The sequence below is a fragment of the Danio rerio genome, chromosome 24 (assembly GCF_049306965.1).
Source record: "Danio rerio strain Tuebingen ecotype United States chromosome 24, GRCz12tu, whole genome shotgun sequence".
In the NCBI taxonomy this organism is placed as follows: Eukaryota; Metazoa; Chordata; class Actinopteri; order Cypriniformes; family Danionidae; genus Danio; species Danio rerio.
The window spans coordinates 26,061,889-26,088,677 of NC_133199.1; the positions used below are offsets into that span (position 1 = coordinate 26,061,889).

Below are 26,789 nucleotides of genomic sequence, written 5' to 3' on the forward strand. Positions count from 1 at the left end.
CATAATCAGGCCAATTATTAAAAAACTCCAGTGAAGTGAAAGTGTAAGGAATCATCCTGAAATTAAAATACCGCATTTTAGAATGAAAACAGTCCTCTTTCATTATGTCGTTTTTACTGTATTTCAGAAAAAAACCCTGTTCACACTATACAGCCTACAATACATGATACATGACCCTTCATACTCACTAAACGTGCATATTTTCCCGCCACTTGCCACCTACTGGTAATAATGGTCATATTAGAGGAGATTGACCAATCAGGGAATTATATGTGATAATACAAAAGACCAATCACAGAGCGTTTGTGGATAGCCACGCCTCTGTTTTCAAAAGTCATGTAGACTGAAATGAAACACCAGTGTTTCAAAACTACAACCATTACAATCGGGGAGGTCAGCATTTTCAGATGCTTTATCGTTGTGGCACAAAGATGTTGGAGCCACTTGGATTCCAGGTGTAACCATAACAAAACCTATATATTTTCAAATAAAAAAGCACTAGTGTTAACAGAACCTGAAAGAGGATGTGTTTATCTTTATTACTGTTAGGAGGATGTTTCGAGTGGCCGAAAAGTCACTATGAAAATGTTTGAAAGAGCAACAAGAAGCATCTCCAAAAACAAACTCAACTATCTAAATTTTTTGTTAATATATTCAGAAAAAAGATTAAAAGGTTAAATCATGAAGAGAACAGCCTTTTTTACTTGAATTTACAAATAGCACTGGTGTTAGTGGACTGTAGTGTTGTTGTTTTTCTGTCCTTATCTCTATCTTAAATCTACATCAAAAAAACATCTTTCGCCATTTTCATGACCCATACTGAAACTCAGGCCATAGAAGACAACAAACTTACAAGAAACCAGCTGCGAGCCACTGGATGAACATCAGAGATTCAGCTGAGAAAATCAAGCAGACAATAAATCAATTTATCTTCAAAAGCTGCAGCGAGCGTGTAGAAACCATATGAGCACTGCTTTATGTTTTATTTCCTACACGCTAGTCAACTGCATCACAGCTGATTGAATGGCATTTTATATGAGATGTGAGCTCACAGCAGGAACCCAATGCAAAGACAATATGCATTCATGCTTGAATGAAAACAAATTTCATTTAGTTAATGACTATGGCCTGGATCTTTTAGGGAGAAACTCAAAAAATAGATGGTCCAATCTGTGACTTCACATCTGATTTAATGGACACCAAATTTTGACTTTGCATCAGAGCGGGAGCAGCTCTGAATAACGTCAAATAAAACAAGTTTGAAACAATAAGCTACATTTTTTAAAAATAAAATTATTTATAAAAATACTACACAGCATTAGATAATTGCACAAAATGATGGTTACAAATAGAAATATCAAAATAATGTTTATAAATCAGATAAAATACTGCTACTTATGCTGTATACGTATACTACCATTGGTGATTTTGACTAGAAGCCTTGAAATATAAACATTTCTAAAGGACAATTTTTGATAATAATAACCATAAATCAATGTTTTTGTGTGTATTTATTTATAATATGATGTTACTTTTATAATATTTAATTTCTGATATCAACATCTAACAGCGTAACAGTATTTCTGATATATAGTAAAAAGTAGCATATTATATTATAATATATTACATTATTATATTATAATATATTACATTATTATATTATATTATATTATATTATATTATATTATATTATATTATATTATATTATATTATATTATATTATATTATAACTGCAAAAAATAAATACAATTAATTGATTTCGTCACCATCCTACCATTTAAATTGGTACTAGAATTCCCCCTTGTACTTTTCAGCGTCCTCCGCCGATGGCCCTCTCAGAAGCTGAATTCAGGAAAAGTACTTTTCTGCTTCAGCAAGACGCTAAGTCCACTGGAAAAGGTATTAGAGCCATAGCCAGCCGGCCATGAATTCACTAACCCCAATAGCAGAGCGGATCATTAACCTTGAGTCTCCAGATGCACCAAGAAATCCCCATCAGTTTAATAGGCCTGTATCAGGGTTAAAGAGAGAATCAGGCTGCTGTTTGTAATTGTTTAAAATCCAGACTGAGGATCCTGGACTTCAGCACCAAGGACAGCACTGTCAACTGTATTTGTTGTTTTCACTGAGAAAGAGTGTAGAATAATATCCAACATACTCTTCCTCATTATGTGAAAATACGCCACAAAAAAAAGTTATTTTATACTCTTGCTTGACATTATAAAGCAAGTTTGAAGTAAAAGCTTGAACTCTGATGCTAAGCTAACAGTTAGCATTTTTGTGTCCTCTATCAAGTCTAGTTGTCCATTTGTATGCAATGATGTCAATCGGTTGCCAAATACATAAATAAATAATAAAGTATTAAGAACTATTATTATTATTATTATTATTATTATTATTATTATTATTGTTGAATTCCTTTAACCAAAAAACTGACCCAGTCGAGGCTCGTACCAGCAACCTTCTTGCTGTGAGGCGACAGCACTTTCTGCTGTGCCACTGCGTCGCCTATAATGTTTTTAATAATGCTTAAATAAGAGTGCTACATGTTGACTCTTATTATTTGTTGACTTGATTTTATTACTGATATTTTACATCAGAACATTAAAAAGCTTTTGAAGATTCATTTTATATGTATTTATATAATGTATTTATATATTTTATATGCCACATTTAAAGAAATATAACAGTGTTTTAATCAAACCATTTTATAATCTTATCAGTTTAGTAGGCTTAATAAAGTGTCAATAAAGAGAGAATCCGGCTGCTGTGTGTAATAGATTTAAATCCAGTCTGAAGATCTTGGACTTCAGCACCAAGGACAGCACCTCTCAACTGTATTTGCGGTTTTTACTGTGAAACAGTACGGAATAATATGAAACACATTCTCAGCCTACGGCGAGGCAGTGGCGCAGTAGGTAGTGCTGTCGCCTCACAGCAAAGAAGGCTGCTTGGTCGCTGGTTCGAACCTCGGCTCAGTTGGCACTTCTGTGTGGAGTTTGCATGTTCTCCCTGCCTTCGCATGGGTTTCCTCAGGGTGCTTCGGTTTCCCCCACAGTCCAAAGACATGCAGTACAGGTGAATTGGGTAGGCTAAATTGTCCGTAGTGTATGAGTGTGTGTGTGTGGATGCTCCCCCAGAGATGGGTTGCGGCTATAAGGGCATCCGCTGTGTAAAAACGTGCTGGATAATTTGGTGGTTCATTCTGCTGTGGCGACTCCGGATTAATAAAGGGACTAAGCTGACAAGAAAATTAATGAATGATTGATAGCATAACTATTATTATTGTAGAATATTTGGCACTAAAATTGTAGTAAAAAAAATCTTATTTTACAAAACAAACAAAAAAAATAAAATGGTTTATTCTTCCAAATGTTACATTTATTTAAGTGTGCTACATGTTGACTCTTTGGTTATGGTATATCATGGTTATTTGTAAAATTTAAAATAAGAATATTGAGAAGTTTTTGAACTTTATTTTGATATGTACCATATTACCCAAAGTGTATTTGCCATATTTTAAGAAATATAGCACTGTTTTAATCAAAACATTTTACAAAATTAAGTTTTATGGAGTCAGTCCTATCTATCTATCTATCTATCTATCTATCTATCTATCTATCTATCTATCTATCTATCTATCTATCTATCTATCTATCTATCTATCTATCTATCTATCTATCTATCTATCTATCTATCTATCTATCTATCTATCTATCTATCTATCTATCTATCTATCTATCCCATCAGTTTAATAGTTTTACTAAAGTGTCAATAAAGAGAGAATCAGGCTTCTGTGTGTAATAGCTTTAAATCCAGACTGAAGATCTGAACTTCTGTCTATTTCTGTCACAATACTGTCTATGAGCTATTTTTTTTATGAAAGGTCACAAATGTACACTCACCCGATCGGTTGTTAGGGGACGTCCGGACCGGTGATACTGACGGGGTGCGTGAGGATGAGTACGGCCTCTGCCTGTCTCTCTCTATTGTTGAGGCAGAGCCAACAAAGTGATACTGCGAGTAGCCGTCCTAGAAAAATAAAGAGCGAGACAGAGAAAAGTCTATAATACCATGCGTTAATTCATTTATTTGGTCTACTAGATACACAACACAATATGCTTTCCTCAGGATCTATGTACGCTACATTAGCCCACTGTTATTCTGTCAGCGTGGTTTAAAGCCTCCTGGTGTGGAATCATTACAGAAATCAATGAGCGGATGGAGGTACAGAGATCAATGGGGGAATGATCTGGAGTTCAGCAGCTGTGGAGAAAACCTGTGTGATGTGTGACTGGAGCAGAAGATAAACGGATGCCACTGAAAAGGACAGCTGAGATCTAAGTGTCTGATCACCTCATTTTATTTAAGAAAAATGTCAAATTACAAAAAAGGTAGGTCAAATGATAATGACAAATAGAGGATGTAGTGAATCCGATTTCTATTCATATTACGTGTATTAATACTATATAGAACATACATTTATAGTGTTTGTGAAGTAATTTTTAATTCAAATGTAGTACGCAGCTAAAGGTCCCGTAAAGTTCTGTGAAATTTTTATTCTATGTTTGAAGAAATCTCAGCTGAAATATAAAGACAATGTGGGACATCTAATGGCTTCACCCCTTTAAAAAAGACAAGTGTCTTGTTTTTATCACAGTTTAGCCAGTGAGAGTGGTTGAGCTCTAAATCCTTTTTACAATTTTTTTTTTTAATTATTGTGTTATCATGGAAAAAAAATCTCTTACATGTAATTAGTTTCATTCGCACTAGACACCAGGGGTTGCCCTTGCCCAAGTCCACAAAGGAGTAATACATTTGCATACTACCTTACTATAGACCTTTTTCTTAGAATGCAAAATAACCCATTGTGCTTTGCTTGTATACCTAGAGGTCTGAAAGAGCTTTGAAAGAAATCTGCCACTAGGGGGTGATTTTGTGTTTTTTGAGGTTGTAATTGATTGGTTATTACACACAGTTTTGCACAGCCACACAAAATACATATCATATGATAGGCCTGCCCATACTGAACACTTTGAAACAAACAACATTAATACTGTTAATTAAATATTAATTAATATATAAAAACCTACTTTTGCAAACTAGTCCCTGGTTTTTAGCACTTGCTTTTAACATATTTGAACTAATAATGCTGTCGATCAGCGCCACCTCCTAGACTGATTGTTTAAAAAATGTGATCTAATAGAAATGTAAAACAACATTTGCATTTGCAAATGGCATCTTGTGCCATTTAGATTAGATTCAACTTTATTGTCATTACACATATGCAAGTACAATGCAACGAAATGCAGTGAACATTGTCTAAGGTTTTGTTTCCCCTTGTGTGGCAGAAAATGTTTTGATGGAATTTGGGGAGCACTATCTTTAAGTTTGAGTGATTCAAATCCCCCGCAACAATAAAAGCAGCCTCTGGGGGAGCAGTCTGAATCTAATCCATTTTGTTCACCAGTGACCGTACACTGGCGAGAAAGATGCTGGTTGAAGAGAGCCGGTGTGGTGCTAGCTTTAGCTTAGCTCTTAGCCCGCCACAAAGAGCTAAATGAAGCCTTGTCATCACTAAAGTGATCATTTTCTGTTTTGTTTTCAAATAACCAACTTGTAACACATGTAACAAATGTAATTTACTAAAATATTTGACACACACACAGCCTGTACTGTCCCACTGGCACATTGATTGAATAAGTAGCACAAAGTGAAAGTAAAGTGGCATTTTTAAAATGACAGAAAAACACATACCATGGCAAATCCCACACAATCCTACAAACTAACTAGATGAAACATAAACGGCTCCCGATTAGAATCAACATGCAAATCAGCCAGCAGAGTATCAGTCATGTACGATTCTTTTTTTTTGGAAATTGCATGGCTTACATACCTGTTAAGTTTCATGCCAGTAATATGCTCTAAAGTATAATGCAGTGATCTATTGTGTGTGTGTGTGTGTGTGCATTGAAGAGCTCCTGCAGTACAGTATAACAGCTGACAGGTCGGGAATGCCAACGCTTTATTTCAGCATCTTATCTGACAGCAAACACTGAATTAGGAATGTTTTTTTCTTGCGCTAGAACTACATCTGACAGAAGTGTAACAGCTTTAACACACAAAGTTGTGGATCACAAAAACACTCCCTATAAGCTACTCAAAATGGTATTGACAACCATTTTTTGATTAAGATTAACCAGTTGTAAACGCTGTAAACGTAAGTTCTAAGCATCCTACTGGAAGAAACTGGTCGCGAGGCCACCTCCACGCAGCAACAAAGCAAAAGGTCTGTATAGTATGTGAAAAACAGTATGTGAGCTGAGTAGTATGTCTGAATTTATCGAATTAAAAAAAAAGTCGATTTTACTTAAAAAGCAGTAGTGAGACTCTGAAGTGTACATTCAACAAACACTTTAAAATAAGGCCATGTGAACAAATTTAAGCAGGTAGGTAATGACAAGTTGAGGATGTAGTGCATCTGATTTCCATTCATACTACTCATATTAATACCATATAGAACATTAATTTCTAACATTTATAAAGTAAACTCGAATGAAGAGTTAGTACACAGTTAAATGTCCCACAAAGTGTTTTTTTTTTTTTTTTTTTTAAAGAAAAGTAGGTTATGACAAGCGGGTATTGAACCCGTGTCTCTGGTGGGGAGACATTCAAAAAGGTTTTAACAGTATTATAAACATACAAAGAAAACTCCCTGATGGGAGAAAACAAACAAACAATAAGGGTGCAAGCAACAGGGTCTTACTATGCATAGATCAGGAGGTCAAGGAACTCTAGGCAAGTTCACAGGGTACTGACTCAAAAACATAAGAACATTGAAAAAGTGACAACTGAAAAACACAGGCTGAAACAAGTCACAGGTGATCGAAATTAAGTAAACAACAAAACACAAGTAAGAGCTAAGGCAGAAGGCAACATGGGGACCTCTAGGGGAATGTAGACAGAGTGCTGGACAAGTGAAGGTTGAGTTTCTTTGTTCTGTTGAACACAAAAGACATTTACAAAATTGTTGTTACCTGGCACCCATTGAAACAAACAGCATTCTTCAAAGTATCTTCTTTTATGTTCAACATCAGAAATAAACTCATAAAGGTTTAAAACGACATGAGGGAGAGTAAATTATGTGGTAATATTCCTTTTAGGCTGAAGTAGACCTTTATATAATTCAATAATTTTTGATCAAATAATTGATTTTGTTATCATGAGGCCCGTTGCTGATAAATAAATCTCTGTTAGTGATTTTTTTAAAAATTATGATTAGTTTTATGATAGCTTCTAATGTTTACATTTTTGTCCTCTATGGAACTGTATGATTTTTCAAAACCCAAGAACAAGTAAAAAAAAAATCAGTACAACTGATCACTATAACAGAAAAATCTTATGAGGTTTCAGAACATGGTGCAGTTTTGCTAACTGAATCAGAGGCAAAAGATATACAGCAAGAAAACAATGAGAATGGCTGAAAACTAGTCTGACCTATATACTTTTTTTTTTTTAAACAGAGACAGAGAACACCACCCTTGACATCCCATTTTGCCCCTCCATGACATTCCTTTTGTTGGAAAGGTGAGGAGCAGATCAAAGGGTCGGTCCTTGTGACTCAGTGCAGTTCAAAGCTGCCCCACTTTCCCAACACGGCAGAAACTCAGGCAGGAGAAACCACCACTCTCCACCTAATGTGCTTGTTGCAAATAATGACATTGGACAGGTATTTGAAGGCTCCAAAGGGCGTGAAGAGAAGCACAGGACGGTGAAAAAACTGCAATTGTCGCCTGTCGACTATAAAGACCTCTTCAGTAGAAGACTTTGTCATTTCTTTTTGCTCACGCTGTTTTAAGTGTTACTTGAACTTTTAGGTTACCAAAAGATGAATAAATAATTTTAATTTTTTTTGCTTTATGATGATGGGCAGTTAGGTATGGAGGACCAGAAATGCCGGTTAGAAATAAAATAGGCTATAATAAAAAAAAAAAAAAAAAAAAAAAAAAATATATATATATATATATATATATACACACATCACTCCTCAACTGTACATTTTGTTTTATACAGACTTTGATAATCCAGATGAGAATTTCTTTAACAGAAATCATTTGAGTTGCTTCGCTGATCTTTAAACTCCCACTTAAATGAGCAGTGGTTTTGTCTCTGTCCAATGACAGTGCGTGTTTCATTTACATGTGAAAGAGGGTTTAGCTTGACTTGAGGCGAAAGTTGATTGGTTGCCCTTATATGTGGACTGTCCAATGGCATTTCAAACTTAATTTATTTTCATCTCAGGAAAAGCGTGTAGCAAAATTAAATGAAAAGCAAGTTGCAAATAAAGAGAGAAAAGCATTTGCCAAATGCATTTTTAAAAAGCTATTTTAAGTGTGCATTTAAAAGCATTTTAAATGATTAATTAAAACACTTTATATTGTTTGATTAATCAATGTTTTAAAACATGATTTAAATTAACTTATTATAAAATGTTTTATTTATTTGTTAACTTAAAAATTATGTGTAAATGCATTGTTTTATTGCTTTATTAAATGACATTTAAAATCAGTTTTAATAAAAACAATTTAAATATGTCTATTTACTAGTCCATTAATTGTCTATTTAAATTGTGATTCATTTATACACATTTTAATACCTTAATTATTAAACTGATAATTTGATTCATTATTTTATTTCTAACTGGCACTTCTGGTCCTCTATAGTTAGCATGGCCGTGCAATAAAAGACACTTGAAAGCTACAGTATGCATAAAAATACTGTTAGACTGACAAAATTAATATATAATTGCAAATATGTGCTTTGCTTTGATGTCATTTTGAGTAATTTCACAATTAGAAAGTATAATGTAATGGTAGTCGACAAAGTATTTATCACTGTATAGAAGAGGGGTGCCAAAACTTCTTTCTTAAAAACTTTCTTAAAAAGGGCCAAAAATCAAACTTAATTGAGGCTAGTGTGCCGAAGGTAATTATAGTTGTTATGGGTAATTTCCTAATCTATTTAGAATGTTTAAAAATAACTAGAAAACATTGCTTTATATTACCTAATACAGTTTTTATTTATTATAGTAAAAACAATCTCATTTATAACAGAATGGAGTTACACTAGTTGTTGTCTTTATTTGCTCGCAGATGCTGCAGTCCGCTATTCGTCAAATGACAGTATTTACATTTTAAAAAATCAGATTCATTTAATTGAAGCATTTAATTTCAGTTTGCTTTTTTTGTATCTAAGCAATAAAACAAACCATCAAAAAAGGTTATGTCAAATTAGACACAATGAAAGGCGATCTCCCCAACCGTCTCCATCATTCTCACTCTTTTCTTAGATGGGATGGTGGGCCAAATCAAAGGTAACAATGGGCCAACTTTGGACATAAAAGAAGACATTTAGAGAAATTTTGTTAAATAGCTCTTCAGTATAGGAGACTGATTTCTTTTTCCTGACACGGTTTAAAGTGTTACTTTTAGGTTACCACATGAATAAATAAAACTTTTAGCTTTACGATGATGCGTGGTTGGGCTGGCTGTGTAATAAAAGACACCTGAAAGGATGGATACAGCCTTTGAAGCCATTTGAAAACAATACATTCAAGGAAGACTGAGTTTGAATGTGATTACTGCGCTCCCTTCATCAGTCCCAAGAGCACTGGATTGATGCTTTCGAGGTGTAAAATGGTAAATGCACATCATTTAAGGCCCAAAAACTCTATTAATTCCATTAATTCCATATGAACGCATGAAGCGCTGATTCTGACTCAGACTAAGACTGAAAAGACCAAGCAGACCATGCAAAGGATGAGTCATTAATGGCAACCTGCCTACTCGTGATTTCTCAATAATGCTGCTTAAGAGTCAGATTGAAAAAAAAAAAACTTCTGGTGTGGAAATGTGCACTGAAGCAAGCCAATGGCAAGCGCTCATTATTATACTCCCAGAGGCGGATGGAGCCAGGAGCGTTGCTCTTGCTGCGTTGGCTCCCTTGGGTTGCTGAGGCAATTGACTAGCCTGATACTTCCTTGCGCAGAGCGTTGAGGAGGGATGACTGTGGGATTGCATCTCAGGAGGCTGCCAGGCTGAATGTAACACCTCTCAGCACAACATGAGTGAGGCTTCAGGCTCCAGATCAATGGCATAAGCAACTTCTCTCTTCTTTCAGGCTAGAACTTCACTTCATCTTAGTCCGGCTCTACGTCATACTGAGTAAATCAAGCCAAGAGCTTCTGGGCTTTTTTCTCACAAACACATGCACCTTATTAGTAGATACAGTTGGGAGGCGTCTGCACTTTCATCAAAGACTTCTGTCTAACTAGATCAGTTTCTGTAACTTTGTAGGAATTAAATGGAGTTTATTGTTGTAAAGCATTGATATGTATGCTTTCATTCATTCATTCATTCATTCATTTTTGGCTTAGTCCCTTTAGTAATCTGGGGTCGCCGCAGCGGAATGAACCACCAATTTATCCAGCATATGTTTTACACAGCGGATGCTTACAGCTGCAACCCAAAACTGAGAAACAACCATACACACTCTTTTACACACACTATGGCCAGTTTTAGTTTATTCAATTCATCTATACTGCATGTCTTTAGACTGTGAGGGAAACCGGAGCACCCAGATGACACCCACGTGAACACAGGGAGAACATGCAAACTCCACACAGAAATGAGGCATAAACCAGTAACCTTCTTGCTGTGAGGCGATCGTGCTACCCACTGACGGCCATACTTATGCTTTGCAATTTTTAAATGTTGTTTGAAAATCAATTTACTGAAGGCATACATATGATCCATCTTAGATCATAAATGCAATGCATTAACCTTCTAGGGCTTGAGTGTCCACATACGTGGACAGCACATTTCAGCTCTTTAGTGGGTATCCGCTTGTTAAGTGGTGACGTGTTTGTGACGTATGTAATACTGTTTACGGGTCCAAGCTGCCATTCATCTGAGTGGAGAAATCATTCATTTATGATCATGTTTTATTCTTATCACACATTAAAGTTAATTTTATATAAAATCATAGTGTACACAACAATCTCTGGGCTTGCTGCATAACAAATACAAAAAATGTAACAATTTATAAAAAAATTAATCACTTTCTGGCCATCGGATATTAGGCATGGACATATATACTGCGATCGTGATTTTCGAAAGCATTAAATAGCTTTGTAAACGTTTATTATTACCATTTCACGAGTCTCCCCATTCAGATGAATAGGGCGCTTGGACTCGGAAGCCGCTTCGCGTGACACCACACTTAACAAGCGGATTTAAAATGCTTTGAATGTTTATATTTTGTTACAGACATACAGTGTCATCTTGCAACTGTTTTGCAGCAAATGAAATGTCCTAAACACTATTTTTAGCTGTCCAAAATTGGAAAAAGTGTTGTTTTTACTCTCTGATAGTCAAAGTAAAAAAAAATCTATATGTTATATATGCATTGAAAACAGTGAGGAAAAAGTGTTTGATTTAAATTAGGACCATAAGTCCACATTTATGGACATAATTTTTCTCTAAAAGTACATCCTATCAAAAGATGATACTTCTAATTAGGTTCCAATAAGCCCAAATAGCAAAGGGAAATAAAAAAAATGCATGTAAAAAACAGCTTGGGCCTTAAGAGGTTAACTCAAATAATTTATTTATGGAGTATAAATTCAACCTTTACCCAGCCGGCACATTAATGTCAAAACATCATGTTGATCCTGGAACGTCATTTTTGTTGGAAAATGTAATCTATACCTAATCCCTACCCCCTAAACCCAACCATAACTGTAAATTCTTCCCCAAATCAAAGTTAGACAACTATTATGTAGAAGTGCATAAACCTAACCGTAAGCCTAAACTTAACATAAACTGTAAACATATGCCTTAACTATGATTGGCTGATCAGAACGTTATTCCAGGATCAACATAGATGTTAATCCAGGAACATGTTTTACACTGTGAAGTTAGGTTGACGGTCAAATCTACATCTAAAAACGCATCAAAATGCAAAATGATTTGATGTCAGTCGACTACCTTGATGTCTTGATATGATCTAACAAAGCACACCAAAAATTGATCACAGAACAGTTTTAGAATCAATCAAGGTGCCTGTTGGGTAATCTATATTTAATGGCCATATTGATATTAATTAAAACATCAAGAGACTACTTGAAAACTGCCTGGGTTCTCTGGATTTACAGTATACATTTATATGTTTGAGTAAGATTTTATTTTTTCCTGTAAACTACTCAAGACATTATTTCTGAATTTAAAATAAAAAAGTAATTTGGAGCAGAAATAACATAAAATAAAAAGGTTTTTTTTAGACATTTGATTAAATGTATTAGAACACATGGTAGCAGTTTTAAAGTCAGAAGAGTAAAGAAAGAGAATCAATATTTGGTGATGATTGCATTCATTATTCTGAGGGTAGAAATAAAGTGACAATATTTTATTAAACATTTAGAAAAAGTTTGATTGTTCATACTAGGGCTGGATGATATTGGAAAATCTGATATTGCAATATTTTGTTTTTCTGTGATAAGTACTGTGATATGGAATACTTTCATAAGATAATTTAAATAGCACTATTTGATGGTTTTCTGTGAAGTCTAACAGTATTTAGTTACAGAAATTGCTGAAAATAAAGTAAATGCTGAAGTAATTTTCCTAATCTGAACTATCCCTTTAAAATCTAATAACTTTTATGCGTTCACATCAGGCCTGATGCTGATAATTAAGTCTTCTCTGTGAACATTTTTTTTATATGACAGTTGTATAATAGCTTCTGACATTTGCATTTTTTGTCCTCCAAAAATCCACACACAAGAGTTAAAAAAAAAAATCAAAACAAAAAACAAACAAACCCCAAAATCACTACAACTGATCACTATTGTAAAAAAAATATTATGAGGTTTCAGAAATGCTGAAGTTTTGCTAAGAAACAATGTACAGTATCCATTGTACAGAAATTGAATAATTACAATGTAAAAAAAATATTTTCTTACTTTGCCTCATAATTTCTAAAAAATCTTAGCTCAAGTTAAAATATTGTTTGTTTTAAACTTTTCTAAAAAAGTTTTTCCTTAAAACAAACAAATCTGTGAGTGGGGCAAGAAAATTAATATTGTTTTCACTTTGAAATGTAGATATTTGGACTAGAAACAAGACAAACGTTCTAAGTGAGAAAAAAACTTTTTTTTTTTGCATAAAATTCCATATAAACACTGTAATTACTGTAAATAAAATTCTGTAGATCCTGATCAACAATAATTCAGACTCAACATTGCATATCTTATGATGTGAAAATTGCAGATAACACATTGCGATATCGATGCTTAAACTCATATTGTGCAGCCCTAGTTCAAATGTTTGAAAAAAAAATTTATTAATTCAACCTGACAATCTATAATAAGCAACCAAAGTATAATACAGCATTCTGGACACAAATCACTAAATACATTATTTAATACTGAGTATATTATTAAACACTGTTTAACTCCATAACACAGAACTTCCTCTCATACTAGCTAGAAGCATCGAAAGCAAAAAGCCGAAAAAAAATCACAGATGCTTCCTGGGCACAAGGCCATTGTTCACAGCCTTGGGAGGTGTCTGGCTTCCGAAACCTCTTGTTTTCGCCTTTCTCCTCTCTTGTGTTCCTTTCCTCTCTCAGCTTCATCCATCACACCACCCGAAAACATGAAGAATCGCGCCTCAGGTGGCCCCGACTCATCCAATTGACACCTTTCATTTCAACGGAGGGAGCGAAACACACATCTACTGGAAAAACTGTCATTATGCACTGATGAGATGAGAGACGGGGCTCTGCAAATGTTAATAATAGCAATCTCTTTCTTGCTGCCCTTTGCTTAATACCATCCCCGGTGACATTTCCAGGGCTCAGCTGGGTTGAAGAGAACAGGTTAGGTTTTTAAAAATCCTCACTAACCCTGCCCGGAGGGGTCTAAATAGACTGTGAGCTCTGTATCTCAAAAAAAAAAAAATAAAATAAAATAAAAAAATAAATAAATAAAATAAAATAATCAATGTGGGATCTGTATATAATAAGCAATACTTCAGATTTTACAATGCATCTATATCGCTGGCTGTCCTTCACGGCCTTGACTTTGTCACTTTATCTGCATCAGCTGAAGCAGCAGTTCGATAACCTGCCTCAAGGCGGCATGCAGACACAAATATGAAGGCATGGTCTATTGTTCGATATTATTTACAGATATTTAGTCAGCTAGCATAATGGGAATCGCGTACTATCTAATTACTTTCTTTCATTATAATCCATGCATGTTACCTTTTCGTCGAACCCTCTAAATATATTAAAAAGACATGTGAGAGGGTAATTATTAGTATGTGCAGACAAAATTAAAGCTCGTAATTCGAAATCCGCTTTGACGCCGGCGAGCTTGACTCAAAAACAAACATAATTACATATCATTAAAGACATTTGCAAAACAGGCTTTGTGTATTGGCCATGCTCTCTGGGTTTGGCTCCATTTCCGCAGACACACTTCTAAAGTAATCTTGGTGCAGGCAGTGAGCTCGTGGCCTTTTCTCATCTTTAAAGGTCAGCATGGCATCCGTCGCCGTCTCCGTGGGCTGTAATTCTTCAGCGCCTTTTCCACAGAGCTGAGTGGGCAAAGCGACACATTACAGAGCTCAGTCCGGGATGTTCCTCAGCACCCATCGATGTGTCTGTCAGGATAAGAGATTGCTCAGCGAAGGGGAACGGTGTGTTCTCGAAGCCTGTAGGTTTCATGTGTTTGTGGCGGGACGGTGGTCTGTCAGAACTCGAGTTCATTTAGGGGCATTTTGGTTTGGTTTGACCTTGGATATTTTTATCGTAGGTCTTCTGCAGGTTTACATCCAACTTGAAATGGCTTTCTTTTTTTTTTCTTTAGGTTAATTGCAGCATTAGCTCTTTTCTCACATTTTCTGAAAGGACTCATTCAATAATTTGGCCTCTCTAAATCTCTTGTTCTTTCACAAACAAATAAATGCGCTCTTGCATTGAGAAAACACAGGCAATACTTGCTTCAGCCTACATTTTTGTTAAACTGCAAAGACTTCGACATGCAGTACACTTGACTGCAGATTCTAGTCAAAATGAATGCTATGTGGCAGCATGACCCTATCAACTTTTTTGAATATTTTTTATATTATAGTTTTTGCAGACAGAAAAACAAAAGAACAGACAGACAAACCCATCAAGTAGCAATTATCTGTGCAATATGTAAAATAAAGCATGAAACTAGGGAAAATGCCAACACAAGACATATATGACCTACAAAAAGAGAAAAAAGCTTGACCCTATCCATGTTTGTTCCTATTTTTACACTAATGGTAGTTACAAGGACATTATCAATGAATTAAGGAATGTTTTAATGGAATTCTATGCACAAACCCAATTAAATACCACAACACAACTTTGCATCACCTGCCCATCTTCATATGGACAACTTTTTGCCATATTCGGTTTGCTCGGGAGATCATTTGTGTGTTGTACTTTGGATGCAGAGAACTTAGGATCAAGTCCTGTGAAACACGGTTCCACAATGAGATAAAAGCAATGTAAAATCAAGGTAAAACTACACTTTTCTCTAACGTTTGCTTTTGAAAGCATTGTTGTCTGGGTTTAAGAGTTTACTTGTTCAGCCTATAGAAATGATCTGATGTGCTCCAACATTAGGCACATTCAAATCTAGTTAAAAACACATCAGTTTAGCTGTGCCTTTACGGAATGAGCACTGTGCTACGTCCGACAGATCGCACTATTATGTCTTTCTTTTCTTTTTTATTCTTTTAAAACCCGTTTAACACATTTTAATCTGTTTTTAAACATTTTTATTCTTTGTTATTTTCCCATACTTGTCTCTTTTATTCTTGTATATGTAAAGCACTTTGAATTAGCATTGTATATAAAACGTGCTATTTAAATAATTGCCTAGTCAGTGAACCACTAGGTAATATAAAAATAGACTTGTATTTAAATTGTACAGAAAAATGTGTCTTAAGGAATGCATTTCAGATTCGAAAAAATTTAGACATCACCATCTAATCTTTTTTTTTTTATCTGAAAAGTACCTTGAGAAATGTATATTGTGTCTAACAAAAATGTAGGCTGAAGCGCGTATTTCCAATGAGCATGGGTTGAATTAAGATACGCTGACTGTGTAGAGAATTTCCGTTTAGTGAATTAATTATCAGGTTCAAAAATTATTTGAGCTGATTCAATCTTGTCCTTTTCAAAGTAGCCATCATAACGTGTGGTCATAAAAGAATAGAGGTGGTCAGCAATAACACCAATAGGCTATGGCATTTAAACAATGCTCAGTTGGTACAAAGGAGCCCAAAATGACAAAAAAATATGAATCAGAACAATACACAACAGCAGTCTTATGTTTATACAAGGCAGGATAGGTCCATGGGTTTATGTTGTTTGTGGCAAATTCTGACCTTCTAATCTGAATGCTGCAGCAGCAATATTCAATATTCAATATTCAAGTTAGTTAACTCGAAAATCGGTTTGCTGAGCTTGCAAATAAATTATATATTTCAAATTAGCAACAAAATCTGAAGTGAGCTGTTCCATTACTGTTGTATCTTAATATCTAATAACATTTCATACGCATAATTTCCAGTTCTCTCCAGCTATACTGTGCAAATGTGCAAATATTGGCACAACATCAATTTTCTTTATGGCTGTTTTAATGGTAACCAGAAAATGCAGTTCTAAACAATGAAAACAAAAGCTGAGCAAATACTGGAGGACAACACTGGAAGGACACAAAAACTGGTGGGAGGTGATAAGATGTTTGTCACAAAGTAGTCGATAGGTCTTGCTGTAACAAACAAGCGAATCTGTACAGACCCCTCCCCCACAAAACTGCTATAGATGATGATTGGCTGTTTTGATCTTGAGGCGGGACTTCCTTTGCTGTGGTGGCCATACTGAGCATTACACTTTCCCTATTCATAGTAATGCTAGAAAACTGTCTTTGAATAGATTCTTTTGAGTGATGTAAACAATAACAATGATTTTAACATATTTTCCAATTTACATTTTTTTTAATTTTCATGGCTTTAGAGATTTGAAAAATGTTTACACAATAGCCCCTTTCACACAGTGATACCTGTAAATATCTGGAAAATTTCCGGAACGACTTTACTGGTAAATACAAAAAAGCACTGTTCAAACAGGCGAGGACGTTACGGAATTTTTCCGGAAAAGAGCATTCACACATCCATTCCAAAATACCGGTAAATTCTGACATCATTAACCAGAAATGACCTCTAAACGGCTGGCTTGTGTTTGTAAACATTTGATTACACCATAAACTCTGTGGATGGATCAGTATAGTGAACAACTTCGATGAAAACATAGAGAAACACTTTTGCATATCGAGATGTACATGATGTGTGTGTGCCCATGAGCTGTTTCATGGGCACACGCAAAGCTTGAAGGTAAACAAACAATGGCTTATCATAAGCATCTTATCGATAATTAATTACACGGTTGGCATTAAGATGAACATATAAACGTTATCTGACTAATTTCTAGCAGCTAAATGTGTCTGGAAAAATATTCAAAAGCTTTTATTCTCATAAACCACGCGGACGTGAATGCATCTGACTGTTCTGATTGGTTAAAGCAGATGTCTCACGTCAGCACGTTCTAGACGTGCAAGCGCTCTTTCCGGCAATCTTCCTTTTGCGTTCACACAAATTGCCAGTAATGCTACAACTTCTCTTTCCGGAAAATAGCCAGAACGAATTTACCGGTATTTTCAAAAAGGACCTGTTCACACATACAACCTTTCCGGAAAATTGCCGGCAATTTTCCGGAAAGGTCTGTATGTGTGAAAGGGGCTATTGATAAACAATGACATCACCACATTGAAAAGATCTACATCCATAGTCTTTGTTGAAACTCATCAGATCAGGAAACGTGGACAGAGATTTCTATGACAATGAGTAACTGTTAATGTGCTAAATAACAGGCAACTACAGCAAAGTCTATCACTGTCACCTCTGACTTTTATCTATTAGACAAATACTTTCAAATGAAAAAACCATGAACTTTAAACTACCGGATACTGACGTTACCTTTCTATCAGATGAACTGGTCATTCACCCTTCACCTCTGGTATAAACAAGGCATTTTCACAAACAGAGCAGCTGCTCCTTTTTTCCTTTTTTGACAACTATCTTTAAACCCTACACTGCAAGCAATATAAATTAATTAACAGTTTCTGTATTTAGTAATTCACAAGTGTTTTCCGTTTATTTACAGTTGTGAATTGCATTATCGGACCTTGATCTCTGCTCTGTCGACTTTTGATGTTAAAAATTTAACTCTACAGTTTAACAAAGTGACTTTTATTGACATTTTAGTAGTTTTAAATAATATAATGCATAAGAAATTATATAGAGAGAAATAAGTCTGTAAAATAGCAGAAAATGTACTGGCAGTTCTTGTATTGTAATATACAGCACCAACCCAGACAATATATCACTTTAAACTATAATAAAAATGTTGATAAAAGTAACCTTTTTGACCTTTTCAAGGGTTAAAAGTGGTTTTAAGAAAGATCAATGTCCCGTAATTCAGTTCAAAAGCATAAATAAAAGGATAAAATTGTAATAAACACATGAATCAGAAATTATGTAAAACTCTTAGTTTATAGATATTTTTACAGAGTAGAGGTGGTTGTGCATGAAAATAGTTTCTGGAATTTTCAGACCAGCCCATCTCAACAACCATATAAAGTCCTCATGAAATCAATATTTTTAATGCTTATTTTGCTGGCACACATTGCTATGCATAAACAAAAAACAACTTTGGCAGTTTTTAATCAAAATATATCTATTTGCTTCTGTTCTGGATTGGCAGTCTTTCTCTAATGCTGAGTTAAAACTGCATGATTTTAGCTTAGATTTTGACTCACCGAAAAGTTTTGAGAAGTGGCCGACAAATGCCTGAAATCACAGTCAAATAAGTGCTCTTTCACGTGAGTAACAATCACATAGTGTGACCTATTATAGACGCGATCTAAGTATCTGGACCTGTCGACAATTCAAAATCATGCCGTGTGAAATGTGTACTGATTGAAAATAACATCGGCGATTACCTTCAGCCAATGAGAGCGCAGCATCCAGTAGTATGAGTATCTGAATGACAGCAGGAGGTTGGGGGAGAATTTAAAAAGGCTTCTTTTCAGTCTATTTGGACCCAAGAAATGGAGGGAAAACTAGTGGAAATTTGGCAGGAGCACACGTGTCTGTTTGATATGTTTGATATGAGCAATACCGCAACCGGGTCAACAAAGAAACAAGTTTGAAAGAAATTGCTAATTCCCTTCAAAGGCCAGGTGAGCAAAATACATACATTTTCAAATGCAATAAAGGCGTCTTTCTCATTATGTAGTTAATAACAAAAGATATGCTATGTGACTTTGCTTTGTTTCCATCCTACTTCTCACATGTATTGGGTTTTGAGAGATGTCCAGTAGTTTGTGGACCGAGACTAAGTTGTCAGCGATTCTTCCTATTTTAAAGTTATGCAGTGTGAAACGCTCTGACGCCGATCTGTCTTGCAGTGTAGACAAAGCAGCGACGGAACGCTACCCCAGAGAGTCATGCAGTGTAAAAACATCAGTGACATGACTACTTTGAAAATTGTGCACTGTAAACGCAGCATGATGTTGTCAGTTTGGGTGAAATATACTTAGCTATGCCCCTCCAACCAGTAGTTTGCTGCGAGTGAAAGATGAGAGCAGTCACACAAAAAGAAACCCAGCCCCTACTCAATATTCCATTTCAGTTGGAAGCACATCATCATGCTGAAATAAAAGTCAGCAGCAACTTCCGGTCCACACAGACTTTAAATCACCTTTCTAAGGCTTGAGATGAACTCCTTTTGACCACATCTCCATGCCATATATGAGTTGCTGCAGTGTGATTATGTAAGCTAATAAGCTTTAGTTTGGTAATTAAAAAAGAAGACAGTTTGAAAGTCTGCTTCTAATTGCTGTTGCATTGAAATATGGAAACATTCGTCCAAGGTCTCTTCACGTCAGTCTGTTCGCAATGCCTTTCAGACAGCACAATACACTCTGAATACAGTAAGCGTGATCCAAGGCCAAAGTTTGCCTCAATAATCTGAGAGGGAGTCGTCTGAACAGATTCACACAATAGGAGCTGCAACAAGCATTTATTGAATGGAAGTAACTCTTCAGCCTGGCCGCTACACTGCTCAATAGAGCATTCTTTGCTAGTCATCGTGGATTAATGTTTGCAGGCAGATACAAAGTGTTGTGCTGAATAAATAGTAGATTGCACATGTTTATCTGGGAGGAGGGATGTAAAAGTGTGCTGTTTTGTTTTTTGATTTTCTGGCGAGATCAGTTAGCATGTTAAATGAATTCCTCAGGTTGGGACGGATGAAGCGGGACACAGCTGTCGTGGTTGGAAGCAAATCTCCTACCTTCTTATAAAGGCTCCGGAGATCTCTGTACTGCCACATGCTACTGAGGACCTGAGATGCTGCCTTCACCACTTTAGGTGAGTGTCTGTAAAACAGAGGGAGAAGAAAACAGTCAAGAAGACATTCAGCTGCAATAAATGGACATGTTTTCAATGATGTCAACAGTCATTTATCATTTTCAAAGAATGTACAATTGTCAGGATACAGATCATAAAAAGCATACTATGAAAACAAGGGCATCTGATGACAAAAGTGGAAGATTTATGTTTGAAAATTAAATATAAAAATAGATCAAATTAAATATATAAAAAATATATCATATTAAATAGGCTCAATAGCTATTTAATTGCTATATATATTTTTTTTACCAACAACATTGGTCTATCAAAATCAGCTGTTATTTTGTATCAGCGTAGAACAACTCCAATATAACTTCACAAAAGTTGCACATTGTTACTTTTGACCCCATCAGCAGGGACGAAAGTAACACAACAATATTTGCTAGATTTACTGGCCTAATCTTGTTCATTTTAAATATATCTAACTGTGACCTTCTTAATGTTAACTGCAAACATATTTGTCCTTTAATTTTTGATTAAACAGCAAGTTCATTTTTAAATTCACTTCCATCAAATGTTACAATGTAAAGTAATGCACCATTTCAAAATATTAACATTTTTTTTGTAATTTTTTAATATATATTTTTTTTATTTTTGTCAACATACATTCATTTTTAAAATGTCTAAATCCAAACACTGCAAACTCTAATAAGGAAGTAAAAAATATGGTTTATTAGCAGTGGGAAATAAGTAACAGTATTACTTTTCTGTCTCATTCTTGTGTACAATGAGAGTGTATGGGTGTTCCCCAGTTATGGGTTGCAGCTGGAAGGGCATCTGCTGCACAAAACATATGCTGGATAAATTGGTGGTTTATTCCGATGTGGCGACCCCGTATTAATAAAGGGACTAAGCTGAAATAAATGAGGGAATTTAATATGTTTGATAATATAAATTGTAGTATTATTAACTCGGAAGGAGAAGAAAAGAAGTATCAAAAACTATTTAGTTAAGATTAACAATGTAAAATAGCATTTGTTCAAGTTTCTAAGTGTCAACATTTTCATAAAAAATACCCACAACAATGGTTTTCAATATCAGTGTTATGATCAGTGTTGCCCATGCAGACTGCTGGTGAACACTCCCCTACCATTCACTCAACTACACACCTGCCACTGAACTGAACTACAAATCCCATCCATTCCTGCACTTTAACACCAGTTCCAGATCACCATTGATTGCAATCACACAGCTAAAGCTGTTCAGGACTAATCAGATGGACTATAAACACAGCGCACGCACGCATGCACACACACACACACACACACACGCACACGCACACACGCTCACACACACACAAACACACACACACACACACACACACACACACACACACACACACACACACACACACACACACACACACACACACACACATCGTTGCTAAGTTTTGTTAACTGTAAGTGAGCAATTCTAACCATTTTCCCTGCCTTGTCTAGCTTGTTTTGACCTTTGTTTCATTGTTTATGTTGCTTTTCTGCCTGTTCTGACCATTCGCCTGTGACTTCGACTTAGTGATGGGCAAAATGAGGCTTCATGAAACATTAAAACAGTTAAAGCAAATGTGTCGAAGCTTTGAAACGTTTCAAAACCTCTCTACAGTGTCTCTACAGTGAAACCTAGTGGCCATCTTTTTAATTTATTGCTCTGGAACAGCTTCAGCAAAGAGAAGTTAAGGTAATTGAATGTTAAATCCCATGTTGTAGAGTTGAGATTTCATATGATTAAGTGCAGTGGTGAGATTTCAAGACTAGCATGCAGAGGTTCAAATACAAGGAAATGCAGCTATAGATGTTAGTTTTTAAATAATCTATTCTTGTAACATGTTTTTTTTTAACATTGGTCTGACATCTAAATGAAACTAAAACACTTTGTGAATAAATATGTCTTGTTTTGATCATAAAAAGTAACATTATTAAAATGCAGAGTGATAATTTAAGAGCATTTGTACAAGTTGAGATTTGAACTCGCAGCGCAGTTTGTCACGGTTCATATTTCTGCGTTTTCTTTTTCTTGTTATGTCTGTCGCATGGCTGTGTTTGTTTACCTTTCCTTTATAGTGGGCGTTCTAGTTAGCTGACTAATCAGTGAGGCCATCTTTAACCAAATATTGAGATCTACTTAAGGACACTGTTTCTCACCTTTTGGCATTCAGTCGTTCATGTTTGTTCCTGTCTTGTTTGTTCAGGTCTTGTTTTGCTGTTCCCCAGCACTTGTGATTTTTTTTCCGTCCCTTTCTACCAGAGTTGCTGTCAGCCTTTTGCTTGTATATTGTACTGAGCAATTTAGCTAATAAACTTACTTGCAATTGGATTAGATTAAATTTCATCCTTGTAACAGAAACACTGAATCCCTAAAGGTGAGAAACAGAGGTCTCAATAATAGGTTGCAGGTGGCCCCACTGATTAGTCAGCTGACTGGAATGTGCACTGTCAAGGAAAGGTAAACAAACACAACCATGCGACAGACATAACAACAAAAGGAGAACACAGAAATATGAACTGTGACACAGTTACTTTGTGTACACGCACAGTCCACTAGGCTACATTTTTTTCCAACCCTATCAGTCAACCGCAGAGTTGCAGATCATGGAACGCTTCTGAAATTATCAATGCTTTGAATCGCTTTAGTCATGTGATCTGGTGTTTTAAATCAAATTAGTCAAGTGACACTGTTTCAAAATGTCAGTTTCATGTCAGCCATCCTTAATTCAACTACTCTTTGGATTAACATGCTGTATCACAAATATGTATGTATCACAAATACACATTAGACTGAGTTTTGAAGCATTGTGTGATCATGAAATGATGGTGAAAATTTAGCTGTCATAACAAGAATAAATTATAACATAAAATGAAGGATAAAATTCTTAAATAAATTACAATATACCTTAAAATAAATCATTTTATTCAGCATAAAGCATTCAAATTGACATTCAAAACTATGGGAATATCTCATCAGCCCTGGTGTTTTGAACCGTAGTGTACCTTTGATGCTTTGATGAATGACATCATAAAACAACAATCAAACCCAAATCTCCTGTACATCTAGACAGCAGTGACACATCTAAAACAAAAGCTTTTAAAAAAATCATTTCCAAAACGTAAAGATTTCACACAAGATCAAAACGCAAATACCAAAGCCTAATACAAGGAAATGAAAATCCAATCTCGGTACATTATTGCTCAGATGACTGTTCCTAAGGAAGCATTTGATGCAGCCAACGTGTTTTCTCAGCTTTCCATGCAAACATCTTACAGCTTTTGTTATGATTAACAATGTGCCGCAAACAAAAGAAACAATCCTTTGGTTCTCTGAAATGACACAAATTGTTTGACTTCAGCTGATTTGATAGAACAGCTGTGTCTTTTGTCTTGCGCAGAGCCGAGTCAATCCATTTCAGCTCAAAGGACACAATGGAACAATTTACAATTGCCACTTGAAATGAAGTTAGAGGAAAATCTTTGCCGTCCTTGAGTGAACATGGCTTTAATAGAGGAAATGAATGTCGCTCATCCTTCATCATTTCTCCTCATAAGTGACAGCGTGGATTCTTAGAGGTGGAGCTGTGTTTGATTTGTCCCTCCCCTCAGCTTTTAGCATTGATCATTTTATAATGCGCTCAAATCTGCAGCGGAGCCAGGCTCTGTCTCAAATTATATCCCTCATTTTAGCATTTCGGTCATGACATGCCGTTGGTATTGCTCGGAAGCGTTCTGAAGCAGATTTCACAATTTCAACTGAAAAGTAGTATGTACAAAAAGTCTGGAAATATAAAGAACACAGTTTGAATAAAATCTAAAGTGATTAAATTTGATGTCTCTTCATGAGATCTGCTATTGACTCTACATTACAAAAATCGCTGGTTATTTCAACCCACATTTTGGAATGATACCATACATTTACTTCCATCCAATAATTAAATGTATGGTTACACTTTCTACAAAGCTCATGCTCATAATGAATTATTGCTTAGTTGATGATTATTTATAATCATGCATAACAATTCCATGAATATATCTAATATTTATAGCTTATTAATACTTATTAGTGATGTATTTTTCAATAATATATTTGTTCATAACACATTATACATGGATTTCTAAGTATTAATTAGTCATATATGTATTTATAAGTATTAATTTGTTAGTCATGACAACTGTATTTATAAAAATGTAACTATTTTGTGTTTTTATTGCAAAGACTAGTAGTAAGTTGACATAGATTTTGTCCTGTCAAATAAGTGAATGGTTTTATATTGTTGATAAGAGCCTAGCTGCCTTATGCATTCTTATTATGAGTCATAATACAGTTATTAAACTGTAAAAATGCATAATTTATGTCACTAAGTAAAGTGAAATTGGGATAAAAGCATTTTATAGAGCACATAAAAGATATACAATGTGCTAGAAATGTAGACGTACTAAAAAAAATTGTATAGTGACAAGACCTTTGTCCAAGCAAATTACTGGATTACCTAACGTAAATAATTAAAAATGAAGTCATGATTTATTTTGGTAAAACAGCGCAATCTAGAGGATTCTGATACCAAATGATTATCTAGAAAACAAGGCTTTGTCAGGTAGTGTAGAAATTTTAATAAAAAATTAATTTTTTTGCAACTGATAAAAAATGAACAGAAAAATACTAATGAAACGTTTATAATGACCTTGTGACAATCATGTACATTGTTTTGGTAATGTCAAGTTGCCATAAAAAATGACACTGACAGGTTTTGTTGTCTTGGTAATGTCAAGTTATCATTTCAAAGAAAAAAATACATGTAGTGATGTATTTGGTTATTTCAATTTATCATCTCAAACAATGTCATCTTTGCAATTAAAATGGCATAACTAAGCTAAGGAAATTCATGACATGTCTTTTTAAAACCGCCTTCAAGTAATGTGTTACCTAGAGGGAAAATTGGCCAAGGTTTTCAGTAAATTATTCATCCCAGTGTTTGGATTTACAACACAAGTTCTCTCATATTTTACAGTTTTTTTTTATAAATACAGAAAATCAGCCTTTTTCTACTAAAGTTTTATTGGATTAACGTAATCAAGGTAAAATTAACTGCTCTGAGTCATACAGTAAGCTTGAATGTCTGTTTTTATTGATGCTCTCTAGATGCTCTAACCACAAATTAAATCTATTTTTAATGTTTTATTTCTGTCATCCAGCCACAAGCTGAGTGTATTCTCTCCCTCTGCCATGCATATTGTGTTGATTACAATCTGCACCGAATCAAACTGCTCCTAATCAAATCTGATGCATATCGGAACAAGCATGCCGTTGCTGCCACTTGCTGCTACTAAATCAACTGGTTGCATTTGTGCTATATCTAGACAAACAAGCACCCGAGTGGCTTGTCCCTTTGATAACCTCTCAGCAGGAAACCAGAAGCAGCTGTCACCGCCATATTGGCTCAAACGGGGTGGACACAGAGTATGAATAGCTGATGGAGGATATGAAGCAGTCGCATGAAGTGTCAGCTTGATGAGGGTCAGACTAATGTCTTTGACAGTGTGCATTCGTCACTCACTCACTAACTGTCAGTCTGGCTATGCTGGCTTTTTCTGAGAGAGTAAAGCAAGCAGCATGTAGAAAGATCAATACATGATTATTATGAAATAGATCAGACGGATGAGTGGATGTTGACATCAAATTGGATTGAATGACGCACGTTTGAAGCTGATATACCTGTTGCATGCATATTAGATGAATGTGTCTAGAATGAAATGGCAAAGCAATATACAGGGGATCTAAAAACTAACATTATAATGGTTTACGTTTACTCTTTCTTGAAAGGGAGCTTTGAAAATCAGTTTAACACATATAAGACAAAACATTTATGTGTTTTAAAATGGATAAAACAAAACAAAACAAAATGGATAAACGAAATAAAATGGATAAAACAAAGCAATTAGGATAAAACAAAACAAAATGGTTAAAACAAAACAAAATGGATAAAAAAACAAAACAAAATGGATAAAACAAAATAAAATGGACAAAACAAAAGAATTAGGATAAAACAGAACAAATAGGATAAAACAAAACAATCTGGATAAAACAAAACAAAATGGATAAACCAAAACAAAAGTGATAAAAAACAAAAGAGATCAAACAAAACAATACAAAATGCATAAACCAAAA

At 35.1% G+C, this 26,789-nt stretch overlaps 1 protein-coding gene across 11 annotated transcripts in view; it reads right to left on the bottom strand.

Moving 5' to 3' along the window:
- ctnnd2a (catenin (cadherin-associated protein), delta 2a) overlaps positions 1 to 26,789 on the bottom strand; it is a 579,694-nt gene that overhangs the window by 23,465 nt on the left and 529,440 nt on the right. For all 11 annotated transcript variants that reach the window (XM_073940674.1, XM_068217203.2, XM_073940678.1 and 8 more), the window contains 2 exons: positions 20,518 to 20,602; positions 3,906 to 4,032 (listed from right to left, as the gene is read on the bottom strand). In XM_073940674.1, coding sequence (XP_073796775.1) covers positions 3,906 to 4,032; positions 20,518 to 20,602 — 212 coding nt within the window. The remainder of the gene's footprint in view (positions 1 to 3,905; positions 4,033 to 20,517; positions 20,603 to 26,789) is intronic.